General features: G+C 51.4%; 1 protein-coding gene across 3 annotated transcripts; it reads right to left on the reverse strand.

The window, feature by feature from the left end:
- Positions 1–414: 414 nt before the first annotated feature.
- Positions 415–21,523, reverse strand: Fbxl19 (F-box and leucine rich repeat protein 19). Of its 3 annotated transcripts, none has more exons than XM_028769410.1 (11): positions 21,159–21,523; positions 19,846–20,046; positions 18,101–18,244; positions 17,882–17,968; positions 17,585–17,803; positions 16,929–17,090; positions 15,451–15,962; positions 6,485–6,648; positions 6,243–6,404; positions 1,694–1,912; positions 415–1,585 (listed from the first exon to the last, which is right to left on the reverse strand). In XM_028769410.1, the coding sequence occupies exons 2-11, from the start codon at positions 20,020–20,022 to the stop codon at positions 1,407–1,409; spliced, it is 2,025 nt and encodes a 674-aa protein (XP_028625243.1). In that variant the 5' UTR covers positions 20,023–20,046; positions 21,159–21,523; the 3' UTR covers positions 415–1,406. The 3 variants fall into 3 exon arrangements, with proteins under 3 accessions (XP_028625243.1, XP_028625245.1, XP_028625246.1); XM_028769412.1 differs by having other exon boundaries at positions 1,075–1,585; positions 17,058–17,090; positions 21,159–21,216; XM_028769413.1 differs by lacking the exon at positions 415–1,585 and adding an exon at positions 4,880–4,930 and having other exon boundaries at positions 1,887–1,912; positions 21,159–21,216.
- Positions 21,524–22,139: the final 616 nt, after the last annotated feature.

A 22,139-nucleotide genomic window follows, 5' to 3' on the forward strand; every position in this document is an offset into this window, starting at 1 on the left:
CCAACCCCAGGCCCCCCCACCCTGCCTTTGGTCCGCCCAGCCCCCGCCCCCAACCCGCGCACCTTCCTGTTACCTGAGGTATGTGGATAGATTCCCCTCCCCCCACCCCCAATGGTACAATCCAGTTCCCCCTGGCCTAAGTTGAGTGGGACCTAGACCCGACTCCTCCCTCAGGCTCTTGAGACCCCACCCCCACACTGGGAGAAGGAAAGGAGTGGGGAGAGGGGAGGTGCCAAGAGTCTTGTTACTAAGTTCCCACAGCAACTAAGAAGGACCGTTTCCAGTCTTAGCACTGATTTCCGGAGGTGTCCATTGGCTGCTAGTTCCATGGCAACCAGGAGTGGCAGTTCCCTGGGCAAATGGAACACAAGCTTCTATGACGATGAAAGAATGGGAAGAGCCAAACTGAAGGAGTCCCATCTTGCCCATCTTTAAGCTGACATTCCCCCACCCCCAACTCAGGTCGGAAGGGTGGAGCTGTTCAAGACAGTAAAGCAAGAGAGCTGGGGGTGGGACAGTCCAAACTGGGTACCCACTAGCCCAGTCTCAGTCAAGCTGGTCCCCTCACATCACACTCCCCCAAGTCCGAGATTCCCCCGGTTCAAGTAACACTTCAGTACAGATGAATGTTCAAGTATTGTGTAGAGAGCCAGGCAGGGGTCTGGGCTACCCCTCACCACTCCCCTGGGCCACCAAGCTTAACAGCAGGTAGACCCACGGCCCCTACTCCTTGCAATAGCTGCCATTTTCAGTGACGTTCAAGGAGTCAAGGTTGGGGAAAACTGAAATCTGGGTAGAGGGAAAGGGAGAGAAGTAACCACACACAGAGGGTACTATCCCCACATCTGTTCCTCTCCCAGCCCCAAGTCCTGGCATTTCCTGGCTTGTAGAGCCCCCTATCTTGTCACCCGGATCCCCAATTGCTCTTCTGGTTTCCCTTTTTGGCCCCCCATCCCACCCAACTGGTCTTTGTTCCCTGAACCCTTGTTGGTCTGATTTCTGCCCTCCCCACACCCATCTAACGCCTCCCCCAGCCCCCAGTATCCTGTGTGCAAGATACCATGTCACCTCATTTGTCCCTACCTAAGACTTGCACCTTTACCGCCCCTCCCCCACCATCCCTTTGGCTCAGCACCTCCCCAGTACCTCTTGACCCACTCCCCCAAGGGGACGGACAATGAAGCAGGTGAAAGGGAGAGATGGGAAGCAAAGACCCCCAGAGATATCAGTGCAGGTGAGAGAGAGGGAAGGCTGGCTCAAGTCCCTGGGCAGGAATCCCAAGTCATTAAACTGAGGAGTGCCAAGTCATGAAGAAAATAACCTGGCCTCCCAACAGGGGGTGAAATGAAGGCAAGAGGTCCAGGTTCTCTTGTTGAGTCCTGGGGGAAGGAGGCACAGGCACCCAACTAGCTGTCCTTGAGAAGCAGTTTCTCTTCCGGGCAGCGAAAGGGGCCGGGGGGCCCGGCAGCCGCCAACCGGGCACAAGCTTCAGGCGAGAGCTGGCGGCAGGAGCGTAGGTCCAGGCGGCGAAGACGTGGGCATCGACGGAACAGTGGAAGGCAGTGGTCCGTGAGGCGGTGGCACCCTGGGGATGAGACAATGGCAGCTGAGACTAGACAGGTGAGTAGGTAGCAGGGGGTGGACAGGGGGTACTTCCACCAGGCAAGCAAGGCAGACAGGGGATCGCACTTACCAGCGAGATTGAGGTGCACCAGTGTTTCTCGGAGAGGGGAAGTAGGAGCCGTGAGGAGGTGGACACTAGGGTCCCCAACGTGGGCGCAGTGACTCAGGTCCAGGGCACTGAGCTGGGGAGCATGGCGCAATAGGAGCCTCAGGGAGGCATCAGTGAGCTCCAGGCCTGCTAGGCGAAGTTCGGCTACCCCCTGCAGTCGACCTCGACTCTCTGTTTGCCCTAGGCAGATAAAGTAGCATTAGTGGGCCCCTCCTAGCTGACCCTCATGCTCTTCATTATCTGCTCCACACCTGCTCCCAACAATGAGTCCCCCCTGCTGCTGCTGCTGCTGCTCCAAGTGACTGGCTTCTCACTACACCCACAGCACCGAATGGCATCTCATCTGACCTGCTCCTACCCCCTCAGGGAAGCCTCCCTGGAGAGCTCTCAGTCTCAGCATTCCTCAGTCCTAAGCCCCCAGCTCCAGGATCTGATACACTGTATATATTTTTCCTTCTGGATCCTTTCCTCCCTCCATAAAAACGTCAGTTCCAAGCAAGCAGGAACTTTTGCTCAAAATGCTCTGTCCCTAGTAGGATCCTTGATGTTTTCACCCATTATCCAATAAACAGCACCCCCACCCCCACCCCATGACTACTGAGGTCGCAGTGCTGACTCAACAGTCTTGCTTGAACTCCCGTGGTTCCTTCTCCACCAGACCCAGGTCTGACTGCAGATGCCCTCCCCACACCCTTGCTCTGTAACTCTGGCTGGACTCAACTGCCTGTGCAGACTTAGTTGGCCTCAAATTAGCAACAATTCTCCTGCCTCTACCTCCCGAGTGCTACAATGCCTGATCTACTTTCTGGTATCAAGGAAACCATTCTCAAACACAAATGGAATAGTATCTTTCCGAAATTTCCTGGTGGTGTATGCGGGTTAGGCTTTTTGTTCTGTTGTTTTGTCAACTTGGTACAAGCTAATGTGTCTTCATCTGCGAAGAAAATGTCAACTTCAAGAATGACCTCCACCAGATTGGCCTGCAGGCTAGTCTGTGAGGGAATGTTCTTTTATGTTCATTTAATGTTCAATTCATGATATGAAATGGCCTAGGTTACTATAGGTAGTGCCATCCTGGGCAGGTACCTGAATACTGTAACAAATGCAAGCTGAGCAAGCCACTGAGTGCAAGACAGTAGCAGCACACCTCCATGGCCTCTGCCTCACTCCTGCCTGAGTTCCTGCCCTGACTACATAATGAACTATATAAGCTGTAAGACGAAATTAATCCTTTCCTCCCCGAAGTCCTTTGGGGACCTCATGTTTCATCACAGCAATATGAAACTAACGAGGCCAGGCTAAGTCCCTGATACAACATTGATCTCTCTGAGGCCCGCCATTGTTTTTTGCTTCAAACCTAACCAGATCCCTAAACACTGAGGCTACATTCCACAAGTGGCTCTGTCCACAAAACCCTGATGGGAGGATGACCTATGCTCACGGGACTGCTAACCACTGCAGAATGAGTCCAGAGGCCTCCTCCTCCTCCCCTATCTCGGGGAGAAAGAGTTCAGAGTCCTCCTAACCCCCACACTACTGGCTTAAGTCCCTGAGATGGATGGATGGCCCCACCCCAGAATTGCAGCAGACCCAGAACTGCATGAGGCCCAAGAGCTTAGATTTACTTTTCTTCCAAATAATCTTGTGATAACACTGCTGAACCTTTAACTACACTTTAAGAAGCCGAGCCTTGAGGCTCAGTGGTTAACCACATATACCACTCTTCCAGAAGACCTGAGTTTAATTCCCAGGACCCTTATCAGACGGCTCACATCCACCTGTATCTTCAGCTCCGGGGGTATCTGACACCTCTAGCCTATGTAAGTACCTGCATTCATGTGAACATACCCCCACACAAATATATACATATAATTTAAACTAATAAAAATTTTAAAAAGAAAGCCAAGCCTCTATTTGATCACCTCTGCTTACAGATAGATGAGAACACGGGCCGGGCAGTGGTGACGCACGCTTTTAATCCCAGCACTTGAGAGGTAGAGGCAAGCAAATTTCTGACTTTGAGGCCAGCCTGGTCTACAGAGTGAGTTCCAGGACAGCCAGGACTACACAGAAAAATTCTGTCTAGAAAAACCGAAAAACAAACAAACAAAAAAAGAGAGAGAGAGAGAGAACACCAAGGGTCAGATCACAAAGTCACCTGTTCAAGAGCACCTGATTACAAAGCGCTCAGAGCCAGGGCCCCAGGCTGGGGCTGACTCACACTGTCAGCACGTCTTACCGCACTACCATCGCCACTTACCAGCCACTAGCCTGGCTCTGAGAAAAACATCACCAGATGTCACAGCCCAAGATGCTTCCAAAAATGTGCTGTGGCGTGTGGCATCTGCATAGTGCTAAACTCTGTGTGTGTGTGTGTGTGTGTGTACGTGTGCGCGCGCGCACGCACGGAACATAGGACCTCATGCACGTGGGGTGAACCCTCTCCACTAAGCTGTGTTCTCATTTACCTTCCGAGACAAGTGTCTCAAAGTTGCCTAGGCTTGCCCTGAATTCCTGATTCTCCTGCCTCAAATTCCTGAGTCCCTAGGATCACAAGAATGCACAACTAGGCTCCCATTAAAATTTTTTAATTTAAAATTTGTTTTTAAGACAGAATTTTAATGTTTAGCTCAGGCTAGCCTCATGTATCTCACTGCCTCTGTTTCTGGCTCAGAAGCACTGGGACTACACAGTGGGCCACTGCATCACTACACAAGCTTGGCCTATATACAGGGAATAACAGAGAGAACATCTTACTATTATTGGGGGGGGGGGGGAGAGAAAAGGTTTCTCTGAACTGGAACTTGCTCTGTAGCCTAGGCTGGCATTGAACTTAAGAGAGCCACCTGCCTGTGACTCCTGAGTGCTTCAATTAAAGGCATGCACCACACTGCCTGGCTAAATGTTTTAAGTGCATGGGTGTTTCCCTACATATATGCCACATCTGTACAGTGCTCAAGGAAGCAAAACAGGGTGTTGGATCCTCTGTGACCGAGTTACAGATGGCTGTGAGCCAACATGTGGGTACTAGGATTCAAACCCAGGTCCTCTAGAAGAACAGTCACTGAGCCAGCTCTCCAGCCACTAGAAGAACATTTTAATGTAGAAATTTGGATACAGAGATTTTCTAGAAAAACTCATACTTACTTTACCCTGACAATGAACAGCAACACCAGGGGTACTTAGGGGTACTGCTCCCTAAGGGGTGACACCAAAACATACAGCTTCTGTTAGCGCTGCCTCTGTGGGCATTCAACTCGGCAAGCTCTACCACTCCACATGACTAGGAGGAGCTCACAGCTAGAGAGGGCGCACATTTACAGACTGGCCACAGCTCAGTCTACCAGAAGAAACGTCATTTAGAACTTATGGGAAGCCGGGCAGTGGTGGCGCACGCCTTAATCCCAGCACTTGGGAGGCGGAGGCAGACGGATTTGAGTTCGAGGCCAGCCTGATCTACAGAGTGAGTTCCAAGACAGCCAGGACTACACAGAGAAACCCCCCCCCCCCCCCAAAAAAAAAAAACAACTTGTGGGAAGAAGGGCAGGGGGTGTTAGTGTATGTCCTAAGAGTGAGAAATCCAACCATGTTAAATAATCTCAGAACTGAGAGAGCTTCCTGGAATGGAAGAAAACAAATGATCAGAAGAAAGACAGCAAAGATGGAAGACTCTAGGTTCGCTGAAGCCCCAGCTCTCTGCTTTGCTTAGACTCCCACCGGAACAGAAATGGAAACCTCTTACCATGAATTCATGGCTTCACAGAAGTAAAAGACTAAAAACTGCAAGTGTGGTATCTTCCCTCTAAAGAAATACTTCTAAAAAGGACACTGTTAGTTAGACGGAGGAGGAGACAGCCTTAAGAGGCAGAGACGATCAGGAAAGGCAAAAGGCCCCAGGACTGGAGAGAACTTGGCAAGAAGGCTGAAACAGCTAAAATCCAGGGATGGCATAAGGCAGTAGTAAGCCAGCCCAGGCATCCATCAACCAGCACAGCAAAGAAGTCTGGTGAACCCGGAATAGCAGTGCACAGGCGACACTGAGGAGGAGAGCAGCACAGCCCCCAAGGAAGTCAAGGCTACAGAACAAAACCTGAGAATTAAAGCCAGCCCCGTGAACTCGGCAGGAGCGCGCTTTCCCAACATGCACAGGGGATGAGTTCCCTGGGCACAGAAAACAAAACCAGTGGTCCTTATTCACAGTACTAGGAGCCACAGGTAAAGCACAGGGTTTTCCTGGTTCTGCTATGAAGACACAACTGGGTCCAGAGAGTGCCATTACCTGTCACCCGGCCTTCTCCTCACTCCTGAGGGAACCTACCCTTAATAAGACTTAGTTCAAAGCACACAGTAGGAAAAGTGAAGGAGATGTGGCCAAGTTTAGTTCCCACTCAAACTCCTGCCTTCTTCTATTCCTTTATTAACTACTCTGACCCCAGCCTGTCAGAAGAGGCTCCAGGGCCCACACCTCCACTTTATCTAACCCATCTACAGATGATCATGGTGGTCAAACCTGGCTTGGTGTCTGGTGGAGGCAGCAGCAGCTCCCGAAGCTGGGAGTCTTTAACATCTTCAATCCAGCGGAGGTCCAAGAGCCGCAGTGCCGGCAGTGGGGCGGAGCCCAGGGCAGAGACAGAGAGCCAGGAGCACCCAGAAAGCACCAACTCCTGCAGGCCTAGAATGAAAGAAGCAGGTGCTAGACCCTTACCAGCAGCCGCCTCGGTGTCCGTCTGTCCAGACTCAACACCATCCTACCTTGCAGTCGGTTCAGGAGCCACATGAGCTGCTTTTTGGAGACACCTGTCCAGCTGAGGTCCAGAGCACGGGGCTGGCGACGAACCACCCCACTAAGCATGGGTGGGGTCAGTGACTTCCTCCGGCTCAGGTCCATTCTAGGCCACAGACGCTTGTCGTAGCACCTGCCAGCCACAGGGGGGAGACAGAGTCTAAGCCCCAAGTCTCTAGGAACCCACAAACACCTCAGTTCTCTCTTGTCCCATGGAATACAACAATCTTCTGGCCTCCAACCCAAATTAGGACCACACCTCATTGCTAACTGGAAGACCCCAGGCAAGTCCACTCATTTCTCTAAGTCAGAAAGACTTCAGTTATAAACTACAGATAATGACTCAGGGGCCACAGGACTGCTCTAAGATCAAATGAAGTAAAGCATTTTGCCAGATAGCCACACAAACACCATACACACTGTCTGATGTAATTAATGTCAAAGAGATCTGAAAGCCTTCCTCTGGGCTTCTTGATTTCTCCTTTACTAAGTTATGACAGTTCACAGGCACTTTTCAGCTTTACTCTGCTATGTGTGTAGCCAATGCTCAACTTTAGCCCCGATACTTTGTCTGTTAAATTATAGTTTCCCCCACTAGGATGTAAGGTGCATGGGGCAGACCTGGCCTTTTTCACTTCTTGATCCCCAGCATCCAACACACAAAAGACAGATGCAAAGCACAGGTCAGTTAGTGCACACACGGTGACGAAATGAATCAAGCCAGTGTGAACTACTTCAACAACTCATTCCCATTTTGTATTTATTCATTACACATTTGTTTATGGAAGCCCGGGTAAGTCCTAGGCACTAGAGTAACAAATGTAAAACACGTGAATCTGAAGAAAGGTAACCAGGTCTGAGTCCAGCACACAAAAGACTCAACTTGCCTAACATGCAGTCAGTGGAAGTCTTCCAAAATATTTTATCAAGTAACCTTTTCCCAGCTCTCCTAAAGGAAGCTGTCAACATCTTGTGATACACTGAAGTTCCTCAAAACTCCAAGGTCTTCTACTTCAGTAAATTTCAAAGATGAGTCAGGGAATTCCCACTAAACTAAACTAATGGGCAGTCAGAGCAGCAGGACCGGATTGAGAGGGGCGAGTCTTAGGCTGAGGGAGGAATTACTGAACTCCAATAGTCTCGCTATCTACTTCTCTGCATAACGTGGGCTTAACTTTTTTGTTTGTGATACAGGGCATCACACTGTAGCCCAGGCTGGTCTAGAACTCACTATTTAGTCTGGGCTACTTTAGAATTTGAAGTGGGCCAGGCAGGTATGGTGGTGCATACCTTTAATCCCAGCTCTCAGGAGGCTCGGACAGGTGGATCTCTGTGAGTTTGGGATCTGAGGCCAGGTTGGTCTGCATAATGAGTTCCAGGATAGACGGGGCAATGTAGAGAGACACTGCCTCAAAAAAAAAAAAAAAAAAAAAAACAAACCACCACCACCAACAAAGGACCTTGAGGGATTCTTTCTACTTCCACCCGGATTTCGGGCCTGTGCCGCCATATTTGGCTTGAGCTTATCTCAAGTCGTCCTCTATCTGCACTTAAAACGAATGCTGTGCTGGGAGCCGTGGCACACGCCTGCAATTCTAGCACTTGAGAGGTGGTGACAGGACAATCAAGGACTCAAGGCTGGCCTCAGCTACCAGATCCCATCTGAACCAAGACATAAACAAAAGACAAACAGCAGACAGCCGTGGTCTACACAAACGGGAAGCTTAAAATCAACACAAGGGCCAGGGATGCTCGGCCAGTGAACTGCTCACCAAGTAGGCCTGCCAGCCGGCCTGACTTCCATCCCCAGAACCCACAGAAACGTAGAAAGAGAACAGACTCTTCAGTTATCTGCTTAATGCCACATCTCCTCCCCAAGAAAGAAACTTAAAAGGCCAGTCTATACCGTCACCAAAAGCCGTCGAGAGGCTCAGCAGGTAAAGGTTCTGGCACCAAGCCTGATGACACCTCACCCCACCTCACTCTCGAACACTACATACACATACACACGAGCACACACACAAATGAATAAATAAATACAATGAATGAAAACTATTACATTCTAACCAGGGGTTGCTATGGATGTAGGCTACCTAAAAACAATAGCTGCTAAGCCAGTGGTACGTATTAGAAAGGTACTGAAGACACAAAGGTCCCAATTGACTTTTTTTTTGGGGGGGGGGGAGCGGGTGTGTTCAAGACAGGGTTCTCTGTGTAGCCCTGGCTGTCCTGGAACTCACTCTGTAGACCAGGCTGGCTTCGAACTCAGAAATCCGCCTTCCTCTGCCTCCCAAGTGCTGGGAGCAAAAAGGCCTGTGCTATAGCCACTCAGATAGACTTCCTTTTCAGAACTAACAGGTTTAGTTTTGATTTACTGTCACTTAAAAGGGTCAGGTAAATGGTCACAAAGTGCATTCTGGTAGTCCTAGCTTCTTCTCAATAGGCTGAGGCAGGAGCATCATCACTCGGCCAGGAAGTTTGAGGTCACATTGGACAGTGGAGCCAGAGCCTGACTCAAACACAAACTGGGTGTGGGAATGTATGCCTGCAGTCCCAGCACTAGGGAAGCCAAGAAAGAGGAGCATCACGTGGCTGAAGTCTACACCGGCTACATACTAAGATCCTGCTCCACGGGTAATGAGAGACAGACAGACACAGACACCGACCACCAACCCCTTACACTCCCCCCTTAAAACACCCCCCAAAAAAACCTTGCCAACACTCCACAGCTAGAATATATTTCAGTGAAGGCTACAGATCCAGACTTCCATCTGAAAGAGGTCCTCTGCCACCTTCCTCCAACGCCCTCCTTTCATTCTTTCTTTCTGTCACTCCAATCTCCCCTCTTCATTCCCTCCACTCAACCAACCAACACACATTTCTCCAGTTCTAAGCAGAAAAAACACAGAAGCAGACCCGTCATCCTGCCACCTTTCTCCCTTGGAACTCTGACCTCCTGCTATGTCCAAAGCCCTTCTCAATCCAGCCTTGAGTCCTGGCTCAGGAGCTCCACTCCTCGAAGGCCTTCCAGTCTGTCCACATTGGAAAGAAAATTCTAATTTAAGGGTACCCACAGGTCCCCAATTTTGTTTCTGTATTATATTCCGCAAAAGCCAGTATACTGTAAATATACTTACCTGCCTATCTAGGCATCCACTGGCGTCTACTGCCAACACATTCTGGTACATTCTGTGTTACTTGGAAGGCCACCCATCCCAGGTCCATCAAGACTCAACTCTAGACCTTCATGTTCAGGAAGTTTCCCCGATCATTTCTTGGCTAGAGCCAACTCACCCCACTGCAGTCAGTTCCAAGACAGGGGGATTAAACCTCAGTGTGGTAGCCAACAACTGTTGAAGCCCTATTGACAGGAGTATCTAGCTTCCTCTAGGCATGTGAAGGCAGAGACACCACTGGGGAAAATCAGGATGGTAAAGGCATGGTACCTCAACTCAGAGAAGGGGAAGGGAACATCCTACCGAGACAAGGCCCGAGATAAGACTGTGAAGAAAGCGGCCTTACTCCATGAAGAGGAAGGTGGACAAAGGCAGGGTCTTGCCCAGGACCATGACAACATGGCAGCTCTGAGAAGGCAAGAATGAGGACAATTCACCTTAACACAATGGAGCTGCTGACTACCAGACTAATACCATGTGTTTATCCAAGGTTTACTACATGTCACCGTCTGTTCTCTGCACTGAGCATTCACACAGTATCCCTTGCGAGGTGATTATCACCGTGTTTGTACAGTTAAGAAACATAAAGCCCAGGGAGGTTAAAAAAAAAACAAAAACTCAAGGGCCAGAGAGAGGGCCCAGCAGTAAAGAGCACTTAGCACCCTTGTAGAGGGCTCCGGGTTGGTTCTCAGAGCCAACATGGCGGCTCACAACTGCCTGAAGCCCCATTCTAGGGGATCCAACATGCTCGTGCATGCCTGTGGTGCACATAACTCACACAAGCACACACATACACAAATAACTAATTAAAAGCAGAAACAAAGCCTCGTTCAAGGACCCATAGGTATTACGTGGATGGAGTTTGACTCCTGATGGGGAAAAAGCAGGAATGAGGCTGCCAAGAAGACCACAGTAGCCACAGGAAGGCCAGAGGGCTGTAGCCAGGCCACACGCACAGTCACAGATGCAGAACCAGAGGCAGAGTATAAGCTCTTCCACCTCCACACTTGGAGAGACCTCGCTGGGCCTCCATTTCCCAAGCCATAAAATGGGGTTAAGAGTTGACTTCAAAGGCTTGTAACCCCAACAAAGAGAACAGCACAGAAGGGTTCACTGGAGCCCTATGAGACTGGGAATTGGTTGAGGTGACCCAGAGCCATGGATGTCTTTCCAAGCCACTGAAACAAGTAGCACTCACAAGACAGAACACACAAGAATTCTTGACTAGGCAGGCCTAAACATCCTCCTCCTGACTGCAGCCAAGCCCCTAACCTCCTCCTGTAAACCCACCATTGCAGTTTCAAACCCCATCTTGCAGAAGCCTCCTGGGGACAGAGCTGGGCCAGCCCTAAGTGCTGTCGGAGCGTCACCGTGGGCGGAGATCTCAGCTAGATCTCCCTTGAAGGGCTCTCTGGGATTCCAGACACTACCACAGTCCGCCATTCTCCACCAGCCAGCCTTGACCATGTGCCAGTCCCTTCCTTACTTCCTCCTCTGCCCACGTTCTTGAAAACGGTAGTGTCTACTAATACATCAACACCTCCTCCACAACCTCCCTGCCTGCCCTCTGCCTCCCAGTTCTAAATAATCAAAGCCACCAGACAGGAAAGCCTGCCACTGCCTGCTCTCCCACTTACAACCTCTCCGGCTACACCCTCTTCTCCCTCTTTCCACACCCCATTTCTTCATGTATGCTCATTCACTCAATACTGCCTCAGCGGCCAATGAATACCAGGTGCCTTCTCAAAAGCCAGGGACACAGCGGGACTCAATGCATCAAGTCATTGCTGATGACACCTTTCACTCTGCCTTTGTCTCCTCCTCTCGCTAAGCACAGCGAGGTTTTAGATGTGTGTTGCTGGAGATGGAACCCATCTTTTGGACATTAGGCAAATACTCCTACCAGGCCTTGACAGTAAAACCAGTGCCACCTTTTGTCCCTGACCTCTTGTACCTCCCACCAACCCCTACGGCTGCTCATCACTCCTTCCTTCCTCAGCCTTTCTTTTTGTAGAACCCCCCATTTGACCCCCGATTCTTGGCTTGCCCTTTCTCTAGTTTGTACTTATGTTGTCTCTGCTCTATCACAGCAGAAACCCACGGGTTGCAGCCCCTTTGGGGTCACCTAAGACCACTATAAACCTCACATATTTATTTACATTAGGATTTATAACAGTAGCAACTTTTTTTAAGACAAGGTTTCTCTGTGTAGTCCCCCCTGTCCTGGAACTCTCTCAGTACAGCAGGGTGGACAGATCGGACTGTTTCTGCCTCCCAAGTGCTGGGATTGATGGCATACAAAAATAATTTTACTGCTGAGGGTCACCACAACAGGAGGTACCGTATTGAAGAGTTACAGCATTAGGAAGGTTGAGAACCATGGCTCTATCAAATCTGCTCCCTCCAGGATGAAAACTTAGAAATTAGCACCAGACCTTGTGTTCTCCGTAGTGGATTCCAACTGGCTCACCAGCTTTTCTCAGACTCAAAGAGATCAAACCTAAGTTCTCTCTCTGCTGAAACTGTCTGTTCCTCCTCTGGGATTCCCAAGCTTCAAGAATACCCAAGCTATCTCCCATCCAGATTCCTGGGTTACAAATTTAGTTACATTCACAATCAGTCTTCACAGCCAATGAGTCAGCAAGTCTAAGCTGGTCTTCTGCAGTTCAAAGGCTTGAACCTAGGACCAGGAGAAGCAAGTGCTCTGCTGCTAAGTCTCATCACCAAATTCCTGTCTGCTGCCAAGAGCAGGACATGCTGTTAGCTGATGAGGCAGCCATCTCTCCAACTACCCCCTGGCCCTCTTGTCTTTTCTGAAACAGGGTCTTTTACCTGGAACTAGGGCTTGTTGATCAGGTTAGGCAGGCTGGCCAACAAGCCCCAAGAATTCTCCTGTCTCAATGGTGGCCTCTTACGTGGGTTCCAGGGATGAAACTTAGGACTTCACGATATAGACTGAGCTCTCTGCCCAAGCCCCGCGCTTCCCTTTTTCATCTTTTTCAAATGTAGTCCTGCCTTTGCCTCGTAAGTGCTAGATTGAAGGTACACACCACTGTTCAGCTCTCCTAGTCCTTTTTCCTAGACAAGTGTGCACTAAATTGCCAAGGCTAGCCTGGAAGTTGCAATCTTTCTGCCTCAACCTTCCAAGCTGTGGAATTACAGACCTGCACCCCCAAGCCCAGGTACCACTTCTCTTTCCTTAAGGTCTTGAGCCAGGAGCAATACTAAGGCAGGATGTTCTGAGTTCACAGCAAAACCCTGTCTCCCTGTCTCCTCCCAAAGTCTCAATCTGTACCCATCCCCGCCCTTCCGGCTTCAGTGGCCAGATCTGGCAGAGCTTCCTGACACATCTCCCACTGTGGCCCCCCGCAGGTCTCTGCTCTGCCCTCAGCTGGTTCTTCTCACCTGAAGGCACCATTTACGGAAGGCTTAGTACCCTCAGGCACTTTGCTGAGTGCTCTGCAGGAACAGCCTCATTAAATCCCACAAGGTAAATAGGACTTGGGCTTCTGTACCTGAGGTTCTTCATCTAAGGATTCCACCACCCACCGATGGAAACATTCAAAACCAAAATTGCTTATGCACTGAAGGAGACTTGTTTTGTTATTCCCTAAACAATACAGTTTAGTAGATATTTACATATCATTTGCATTGCATTCCATAAATCATCTAGAGATTGAGTAGATTATATATAAACACTGAGTTTGGATGTTGGTATTCTCAACTAGAGGGGCATCTTAGAGCCAATCCTTCCTAGATCTCAGGTCCAACTACATTAATACACATCCCAGACTTACAAGTGAGAAGAGAGACCTTAAAAGCTAAGACTGGGCAGTGATGGCGCACGTCTTTAATCCCAGCACTTGGGAGGCAGAGGCAGGTGGATTTCTGAGTTCGAGGCCAGCCTGGTCTACAGAGTGAGTTCCAGGACAGCCAGGGCTACACAGAGAAACTCCATCTCAAAAAACCATAAAAAAAGAAGAAAAAAAAAAAAAAAAGCTAAGAGTCACCACTGACAAAAGCCACAGGCCAGGCTGCAGGACCCAAGTTGAGAACTATTATGCAGTCACTGGCCTCTCCGCTCTGTCCGCTTCCAGCACCAGGTCTTTCCGGACCCCATGTGTCAAGCATAGAGTTAGCGTGAAAGACATGGGCAAACATCTTTCCAGACTCTATCAGAGGGCGTGGTAACCCTCGGCAACTTCTGTGACTGCATCCATGCTGCAGTCTGTCTATGAACTCTTCCAAAGCACAGGTAGGATTAAGATGTTGGTCTTTCAATGGGTGTCTATGAGCATGTGAGTAGTGATGATCTCGGGTAAGGCCCTGAGATGTCTCCACTACCCAAGGATTCTATTCAGTTCTGGTGTACTAGCTCACAGAAACTGTGAGACCTATCCTGGCTTTATATGAAGACATGAAGACTCTGAGGCTAGGCCTGCTGATACAGACCTGTAATCCTGGCTACAGTGGAGTAAAGGATCACAAAGCCAGCCTAGGCAACCTGGAGACTCCATCTCAAAAAGAAAAAAGAAAAGGATGGCTTACGGTATAATTCAGTATTATAAGACTGCCTATGCACCAGGCCATGGGTTCAATTCTTAGTACAGGGAAGAGAGAGAAGGAAGGAAGTAGGATTTAAAAAAAGAAAAAGAAAGGCATGAGGAAGTTAAAAAACTACCCCAAGGGCATAGACTCACTGGAGCAAACAGTCTATCAGAGGCATTTGCCTCTGGCTCCTTGCATAGCAGCCTCCCTGACTCCACAAAACCAAAGGTAAAGTACTAGCTCTCCAGACCTTGTCCCAAAGGAAAAGGGTGGGGTTTTAATTTAGCCCCTAACTTGACTAGCAAGCTTCCAGTATGCCTCATCCCCTCCTGGTCTGCTATGATGTGACCAAAGATAACTCCACCTTTGGGTGGTTGGGGGAAGAAAGTATCTTATGTAGCCAAGACTGGTTTCCAATTCAGGCTTTTTTCCTGCCTCAGCCTCAGGAGGGCTGGAGAGGCAACATTGTTGAAGCCGTGATGGACATCTGGGTCCTGGGAAAACCTTGAATTTACTCAGTGAAACATTTCTTGAATGTCTATCCATACTGCCTTTGTACTATGCTGGGGATATGAAGATAAAAATCGATACAAAGTATGCGTCCCCAACCCCAGAAACTGATGAGAACTCGAAAATAAAGAAAGCTTGTCCACATGCCAAAGGCCTCTGTGTGCTCCATTAGGGGAACAGCATGCTGTGGGAGAGAAGAGAAAGCTTGTTGGGAGAGGATCAGAAGGAAGACAGGCTTTGAGGGGTGACTGGCATTTCTAAACAAGGTTAGGAGGCAACTGGGGGCTGAGGGTCAGGAAGGAAGGGGTGGCTGCTTCAGGAGGCCCAAACTACCCATGGCTGCTTCAGAGGCCAAAGGCTACCTTGTAAAGGTTTTCTCAAATGAAAACTGGGACCAAATCAGACAATTCCAGAAGACAGACCTCAAAACTTGGCACATACTAACTCTTAACACACATAAACACTAAAGGGGAATAGTCTAGAGCCGTAGGGTCCAGACTCAAATTCCTGGTTCTCCAATCTCCTCTCTACAGAGCCACTAGGAGGGTTAAGTGAGCTCACAGCAACCATGAAAGGATGGTGTTACATTGTAGACACAAGAAAGAAGGCCAAGATTCAGAGAGAATCAGAGACCTGTAATACACCACTTAGCAAGCAAGAATGGTGGCAACAATGGTCCTCAGGCCTGTCTGGCCACTCACCAGCGGCTCCAAGTCCGGCAGACTCTCATGCAGACACACAGCTCCCGGGGTCCAAGGTGCTGGAAGACACGAAGCCAGGCAGCCCGAGGCAGAGGGTGGTCGGATCCAGCAGCCAAAGGCAGAGTATCAGGCTCAGGGCTTCGAGGCGGGGGCCGTACTACATGCCGCTCCAACTGTGGAGGCCGTGGTGGTGGGGCAGGGCCCAGGGGCCAGCTGAGCAGTGGTCCCCCACTGCCAGGGCGTATAGCCCGCCTTCCCCCACGGTTCTCCTTCTCGCCAGAGCTGCCCCGCGCTGGCCGCCGCCCATTCCGGGCCTCGCCAGGAGCTTCATCCTCACTAAGTGATGTGCCAGAGGAGTCTGAATCAGAGTCTGAGTCCGAGGACGATGAAGAGGTATCAGGCACCCGCTCCAGCAGCTGGCACATACGCTTGAAACGCTCCAGTTTCTCCCTCTGTGGTGATGGGGATGGTACTGCCGGGCCCTCAGCAGAAGCTATAGGTGGCTTTGGTTTCTGCAGAGAGATAGGTAAGACTGTACTAGGTTCCAGAGTGCACTTTCCCACCCACCCACCCAAGAGGAGTCAGCAGAGGATGAACAGCCCTGGGAGACACAGCCTAAGTTCCTGGTTGTTCCCAAACCACCCATCACTGGACTTCAGCTTGCTTATCTACAGTGTGAAGCCACTATTCAAAGTCCAGATAGCCTGGTGGGTCAGTCAATGGCTCATGAACCTCCCAGCACGTGTGTAAAGTGCTGGCTTGCCTTTTCAGTTCTGGGGAGTAGAAGAACCTGCTTGACCATCTACAACATGGAACAGCTAGACTAGATAAGCCCAGTGTAGGAACAGCAATCACCGCCTGTCTTGGTGTAGAGCATCCTTGTTCTGACTCAAGGGACGACTTGGGTGGGCTACTCCTTTTCAACAAGGAAACTGAGTGTGGCTCAAAGAGACTAGGTGACTGGTCCAAGGTTACAAATTGGTATTTGGTGAAGGATTTGGACAGGCAAAACCTTGTGTTCAGATTACCAGTACAAAGTAGTACCAGAATTCAAGTTTTACCATGTGACCTTGGGCCAATCTTTTACCTCTCTGGAGCCATTACTTCTATATCTCATTGGATTTACTGTCTGTGAAATGGGAGAAGGGGTAAAGAAAGTAGACTGTCTTCATCTCACAAATCAGAAAAGCCATTTGCCAGCCCAGAGTAGATAGCAAGTTGCCAAGACCATATAAACAATCAGTGATCTGGCAAGAAACTTAAACTTGGTTCTTTCTGGGCTCAACACTATTCTAATGGCTGCTGGAAATCAGGGGTTCCTATGACCTGGATCCAAGCTATTCTCCCACCCAATTCCTCCCAGGGGTCCATAGCGACCATGTAGGGGTAGGGCAAGACAAAGAGAGCAGGAAAGAACAGGTCTCAATCTCCATTATGGAAGGGGGGAGGGAGAGGAAGGAAGAGGTTCCCCGGCACACCTCCCAGTTCTCGGGAGGGAGCCCAGGGTGGCAGGATGAGAATGCCTGGCTCGGATTCAGAACCCTGGGGGGCAGAAGGCCGGGGCTGCCTGGGTCCGCTCCTCGGAGGAGGCAGGCATCTCCACCCACCTTCTTCAAGTGCCTCTCTCGGCCTCCTTTCACCTACCAGGGCAAGAAGATACAGGGAGAAAAGAGACCCCATTAGAGACCCTGACAACCAAACTAAGGTCCCCGTCCTCTTCTTGGACTACAAATCCCAGAAGCTCCCATCCTAGGAAGACTGCTCAGCAACCTAACCTTGTAATCAGTGTCTTTCCTTACTGAGCATGCTCCTCAGCTCCCTTCTTCCCCCTCAGGCTTTTTCTGAGCCCTTCCCTCCGCCTCTGTAGTAGTTTGAGCATGCTCTGTTGCTCCTCCCTAATCCTCCAGGTCTCTCAAAGATTCCTGGCCTGTACCAGTTACCCCTCGCTTGTATTTCTTCTTGATAGTGAGTATGTTCCATCTACAGCTCCAGCTACAACTCACAAATACCTCTAGGGGAATCCATGCAGCCTCACTTCCCAGGTCAGATAGGACCTGGCTCCAAAACCAACCCATCCACCAGGCTACAGCTCCCAGAATCCCATGTTCTAAACCAGCCTTCCCCTTCTGCTCACCTTTTTCCTTGGGGTGGGGGGCTCATTCCCCCCCTCCCTCTCCTTCCGTTTGGGGGGCCCAGGCACATCGTCAGGGGTAGGGCCAGCAGGTAAGGGTCCCTTTCTTCTGGGCAGGGGTGGTGGAGGTGGTGGCTCCTCTGTCAGCTTCCATCCACCCCCTAGGTTAGCGCCTTCCTCACCATTGTCAGCCCTGCGGCGCCCTGGACCCTCACCTGCATCCTGGAAAGTGTAAGCTGGGGATGAGGCCCCACCTAGTCCGGATCTTCCACCCTGTCCCTATCTTAGCCCCTGCTTTACCTTGCTTGTTCGTCCTTCCTGGGTACATCGGGGGCACTCCCAGCAGTTGGGTATCTCTGAATTGATAACACCCTCGGCCTTTCCCATCTGTAGGCAAGAGACCAAATAATGGATAGAAAGTTCCAAAATATATATGCCCAGGAACAGTACGGCTGCCTCCTTGCTCCCTGATAGTCTACCCCTACTAGGCTGTAGGATTGGTTCCCAGGGTTATCTCACCTTCAGGCAGCCAGGGTGGACGATCTCATTGCAGATTGTACACTCCATGAGGCTCAAACTAAATTTCTCTTCTTCTCCCTCCACTGTATCCTCCTTTCCAGCCTCCCCACACAAGAGGCATACAGCTGTGTGTGGGAGCACGGGCTGTTGGGAAAGAGGGGGCATCAGAGACCTCGAAACCAAGCTGGAGGGTAAAGACTTCCATGTTGCTGGGCAGTGGTGGCGCGTGCCTTTAATCCCAGCACTTGGGAGGCAGAGGCAGGCAGATTTCTGAGTTCGAGGCTAGCCTGGTCTACAGAGTGAGTTCCAGGACAGCCAGGGCTACACAGAGAAACCTTGTCTCGAAAAAAAACAAAACAAAACAAAAAAAAAAAGACTTCCATTTCAGCTATAGGACGAAGTAGGTTCAGAACCCAGATACTTAAATTGCCAGGATGACCTTTGGCGATGGATTTAACCTCACTGCTTCTCCATCTATAAGACAGGGTGAGGGATCTTTCCTTTGCAAGACCATTGTGAAAAACAAGACAGCCCAGGAGGAGTTGAGACACAGCTACTGCCATTATTATTGTTAGCACAGGATTTAGAACTGGCTTGAAGGGGAAGAGACCACCGGCAAATGACAGCACTTGGATGGGTTAAAGAGGACGGACAGTAGTCGGGGGTAATTCTCAGGTTGTTCAGGGAGGCAGTCCAAGGGTGACTCTAGAGCCCACAGTGCGACCACTGGGAAAGGTCCCTGGGAACAGGTAAAGTCACAGCTGCTGTAGTCCTAGGGTAAAGGCAGCGGTCTCCAGACAATGTGACTTCAGGGAAAACAATGGGAGCACTGAATCATATCAGGGATGCTGACAGCCAGGGATCTTGATCAAGGGAGAAGTATCAGAAGGTGAGGCAAGAGGCTGGGGGACAAAGGAAGAGAAAGGGCTGAGGGGTGAAAGTGCAAGCAGGAAGAGGAGCTGGAAGAAGAAAGGCGGGCTGCTGGGGAAAGGCCATTCTGGAGCCCCAGGCTGCCGAAAGGATGAGGGAGGCAGAAAAGAAACCATGTTTCCCAGATAACTGGCTGGGCCTTTCAATAGGACATTCATAGTATACTACTATCTAATCTTTGTAACTCAGCAAAAGAAACATTTTACAGAGAAAGTACTTGAAGTTCAGAGTGACTTGCTCAAGGTCACAAGGGGGTCCTGGCTTTAATTTCAAGACACCTGAAGGTGTGTGAAGACCTGAGAAAGGCAGAAGCTATCTCCTGTGGTAGAGATGGGCCCCCCTTTTTTTTTTCTTTCCTTTTTTTTTTTTTTTTGGTTTTTCCAGACAAGGTTTCTCTGTGTAGCCCTGGCTGTCCTGGAACTCACTCTGTAGACCAGGCTGGCCTCGAACTCAGAAATCTGCCTGCCTCTGCCTCCCAAGTGCTGGGATTAAAGGCATGTGCCACCACTGCCGGGCGAGATGGGGCCCCTTTTACACAGATCCCTGGGCAGGGGCAGACAGCAGGGGCTGAGCTTACTACAGACCTGAAGCAGATTTTTCTGTGTATATCCCACTTATCGAAAAAGGCAAAAGTCTAACATTTAAACAAATCAGTAAAGAAATACAGAAGTGAGTGTATAAACGGCACCCCTAAGGAAAATTCAGGGAAGCTGCCGCTGGACACCCAGAGAATACTCAGGCCGAGTACTACTGATGGTGTTCTGGGCACATATGCCCAAGGTTTCACGTACTGGGTGTGGGGGGTCAAGACTCACCGCGGTGCACTGCCGAAGCAGGCACGACTGCTTCATGCGCCCGGGCCCCCCGAACTTCTTCATGTCTCGGCAGAAATGGCAGTCCCCGCACTCAGTTCGAACACAGGCCCGGCAACGACGGCAGCGGGTTCGGCGTCGGCGCGCTCCGGCCCCCGGTCCCCGGCTGCTCGACGACATTGGGGGCGTCAGCAACGCCGAGGGCTGTAGGCAGATGGTGGTAAGGTCAGAAAGGCCTGCAAAGTCTGGCCTAAGAGTCTCCTGGCCGCAACCTCAATGCACCTCTGATGGGGCAGAGCTTCTACTTCTACCCTCAAAGAAGGTCAGCCTTTTAGAGTGTCCTGAGCAGAGGGCCACTCCCTCAAGACCTCCCTCCTCTAACATTCCCTCCTGCTGGAAGGAGGGACACTGAGGCCCCTCCTCTAACATCCCAAGCCAAGGTTCCTGGAAAGGGCTTCCTATCTGTAGCATTACCTCAGGGAACTTCCAACTCATACCTGTTACCCAAACCCTCCATTCCCTCACAGATTTATCTCCAGATTCCAGGGGTAAGCGCCACACTCCTCCCTCTCCCCTTTCTCTCTCATGGATACTAGTCACCCAAACCTTTCAAACCTAGATACTCTAACCAGATCCACTCCATTTATAACCCAATGTGTTCTCAACTTCCAAGGCTGACACCCCTGAAATGCTTAGTGTCCCTTCTCAGCCCCCACACAAGTCCTTCTCCTCCAAGTTATCCAATAGGATGCCTCAGGCAACCTAGGTAATCTCCCAGATTGCCTGGGATTCTACAAGCTGCCCTAACATTTCAACAAAATTCAAGGTGGGCTGGGTTTGAGGTCTTCCCGCCCCCATTCACATCTTACCGGCCTGCTTTTCATCCCTAATTGTCTGGAATCCCTGGGGCTCTCCTGCCCATGGAAACCAGATCCTCTGAAATCCCACATGGACTCAGCAAGCCTGGAGGGGGACTCTTCCCAATCAGTCTTAGACCTGCTTCCCCCTGGCTTCTCCCTTTCCAAGGACTTCCAGACCATCCACAGGGTACGGGGCCCTCCAGCACTCCGGGGGAGGGGCCTAAAGGGCGGCGACTGGAGGCGGGGTGGAGGGGGAGGTCTGCAAGGGGCAGCAGGGTCGGGGAAGGAAGGCCACTTCCCTAGGGTTGGAGGTTATAGGAAAGAAGGTTGGAGAAGAGTCTGGAGCACAGGGAGGGTGAGGCTGGGGGCGGGGAAGGCAGGGAGAGGCCAGGCTGAGGATGAATGGGAGTGGGAGCTGCCCAGGTCTGGGGGTGAGGAGGAGCCGCATGAACCCACCTCACACGTGTCCCGGGAGCCATCTCTCCCTTCTCGGCAGCTCCCGGCGGGTCGGCGGCCATCGGCGGCGGGGGGGGCCGGGCGGCGCGGGGCGCGGAACGCTCAGAACACCGGGGTCCACGGCCCCCCGAGGGCGCTCGGCCCCTCCCTCCGGCGGAGGCCGGGACAGCAGCGAGTGGAGATGGGGAGCGCCGGGGGCGAGGCCCTCCCACGGGCTGCGGCGCGGCCCTTCCAGGGGGAGGTCCTGCTCTGGGGGGCTCAGTCCCTCGGCCCCCCCAGGCCAACGGGGGCTCCTCGGGCGCAGGGTGCTCAGCTTTTTGCCCGGGCCCCACTCAGTCCCGGGTATGAGTCTCAGCTCCCCACCCCCACCTTTCCCCAAAGCCCCCGACCCTTAACTGGCCCCTTCCCAGCTCCAACTGCCCAGGGGTCCAGGGAAAGACCAGGGGCCCCCCCACCGTTTCCGGGGTTCAAACCCCGCCCACCGCCGGTTCCCGGGGAGGGGGGGGTCGCTGCAACCTGCCCCCCTCCCCTGGGTCCGCCCCTGTACTGCGGCCCCTTGACCTACAGAGACAGGGCGCGCAGAGGGGGGTGAAGGAAGCTGCTCCGGCCCCGCCCCCCCCCAGCCTGCACGCGCCCCCGCCCTCCCCCCTTCAAACGCGCGACCCTCAAGATATAAGGATTTAAATAAAATTTGAATAAATCCACTCCTAAAATGGGAGGGTATAAGGAAAGGATGGAGCAGAGGCAGGAAGGGGGTGGGGGCAGTTGGGATGTCTTAGCACCCCTACACCCCTAGCCTCGCGCTGCTTCGGCCCCGGGCCCTGGTCGCCGCTCTCATCCCTCCTCAGCTCCTTCCTCCTTCCTCCTCTCCTCCCTCTCCCCTCCCTTCTTCCCACCTCCTCCTCCTTTTTACTCCCTCCTTCTCCCAGAGGAACCCCGCCCACTTCTCCCTCCTTCTTTCACCACCTTTACTTTCCAGGA

This window comes from Grammomys surdaster, unplaced genomic scaffold, assembly GCF_004785775.1.
Source record: "Grammomys surdaster isolate TR1022 unplaced genomic scaffold, NIH_TR_1.0 192, whole genome shotgun sequence".
Taxonomy (NCBI): Eukaryota; Metazoa; Chordata; class Mammalia; order Rodentia; family Muridae; genus Grammomys; species Grammomys surdaster.

Excerpts from the sequence above, each read along its gene's own strand:
- Fbxl19 (XM_028769410.1), bottom strand. The coding sequence starts at position 20,022 with ATGTCGTCGAGCAGCCGGGGACCGGGGGCCGGAGCGCGCCGACGCCGA. Across the intron at positions 18,245-19,845 it reads TGCTTCGGCAGTGCACCGCG|CCCGTGCTCCCACACACAGC; the intron begins GTGAGTCTTGAC and ends CTTTCCCAACAG. Across the intron at positions 17,091-17,584 it reads CCCCCACCCCAAGGAAAAAG|GTGAAAGGAGGCCGAGAGAG; the intron begins GTGAGCAGAAGG and ends TTGCCCTGGTAG.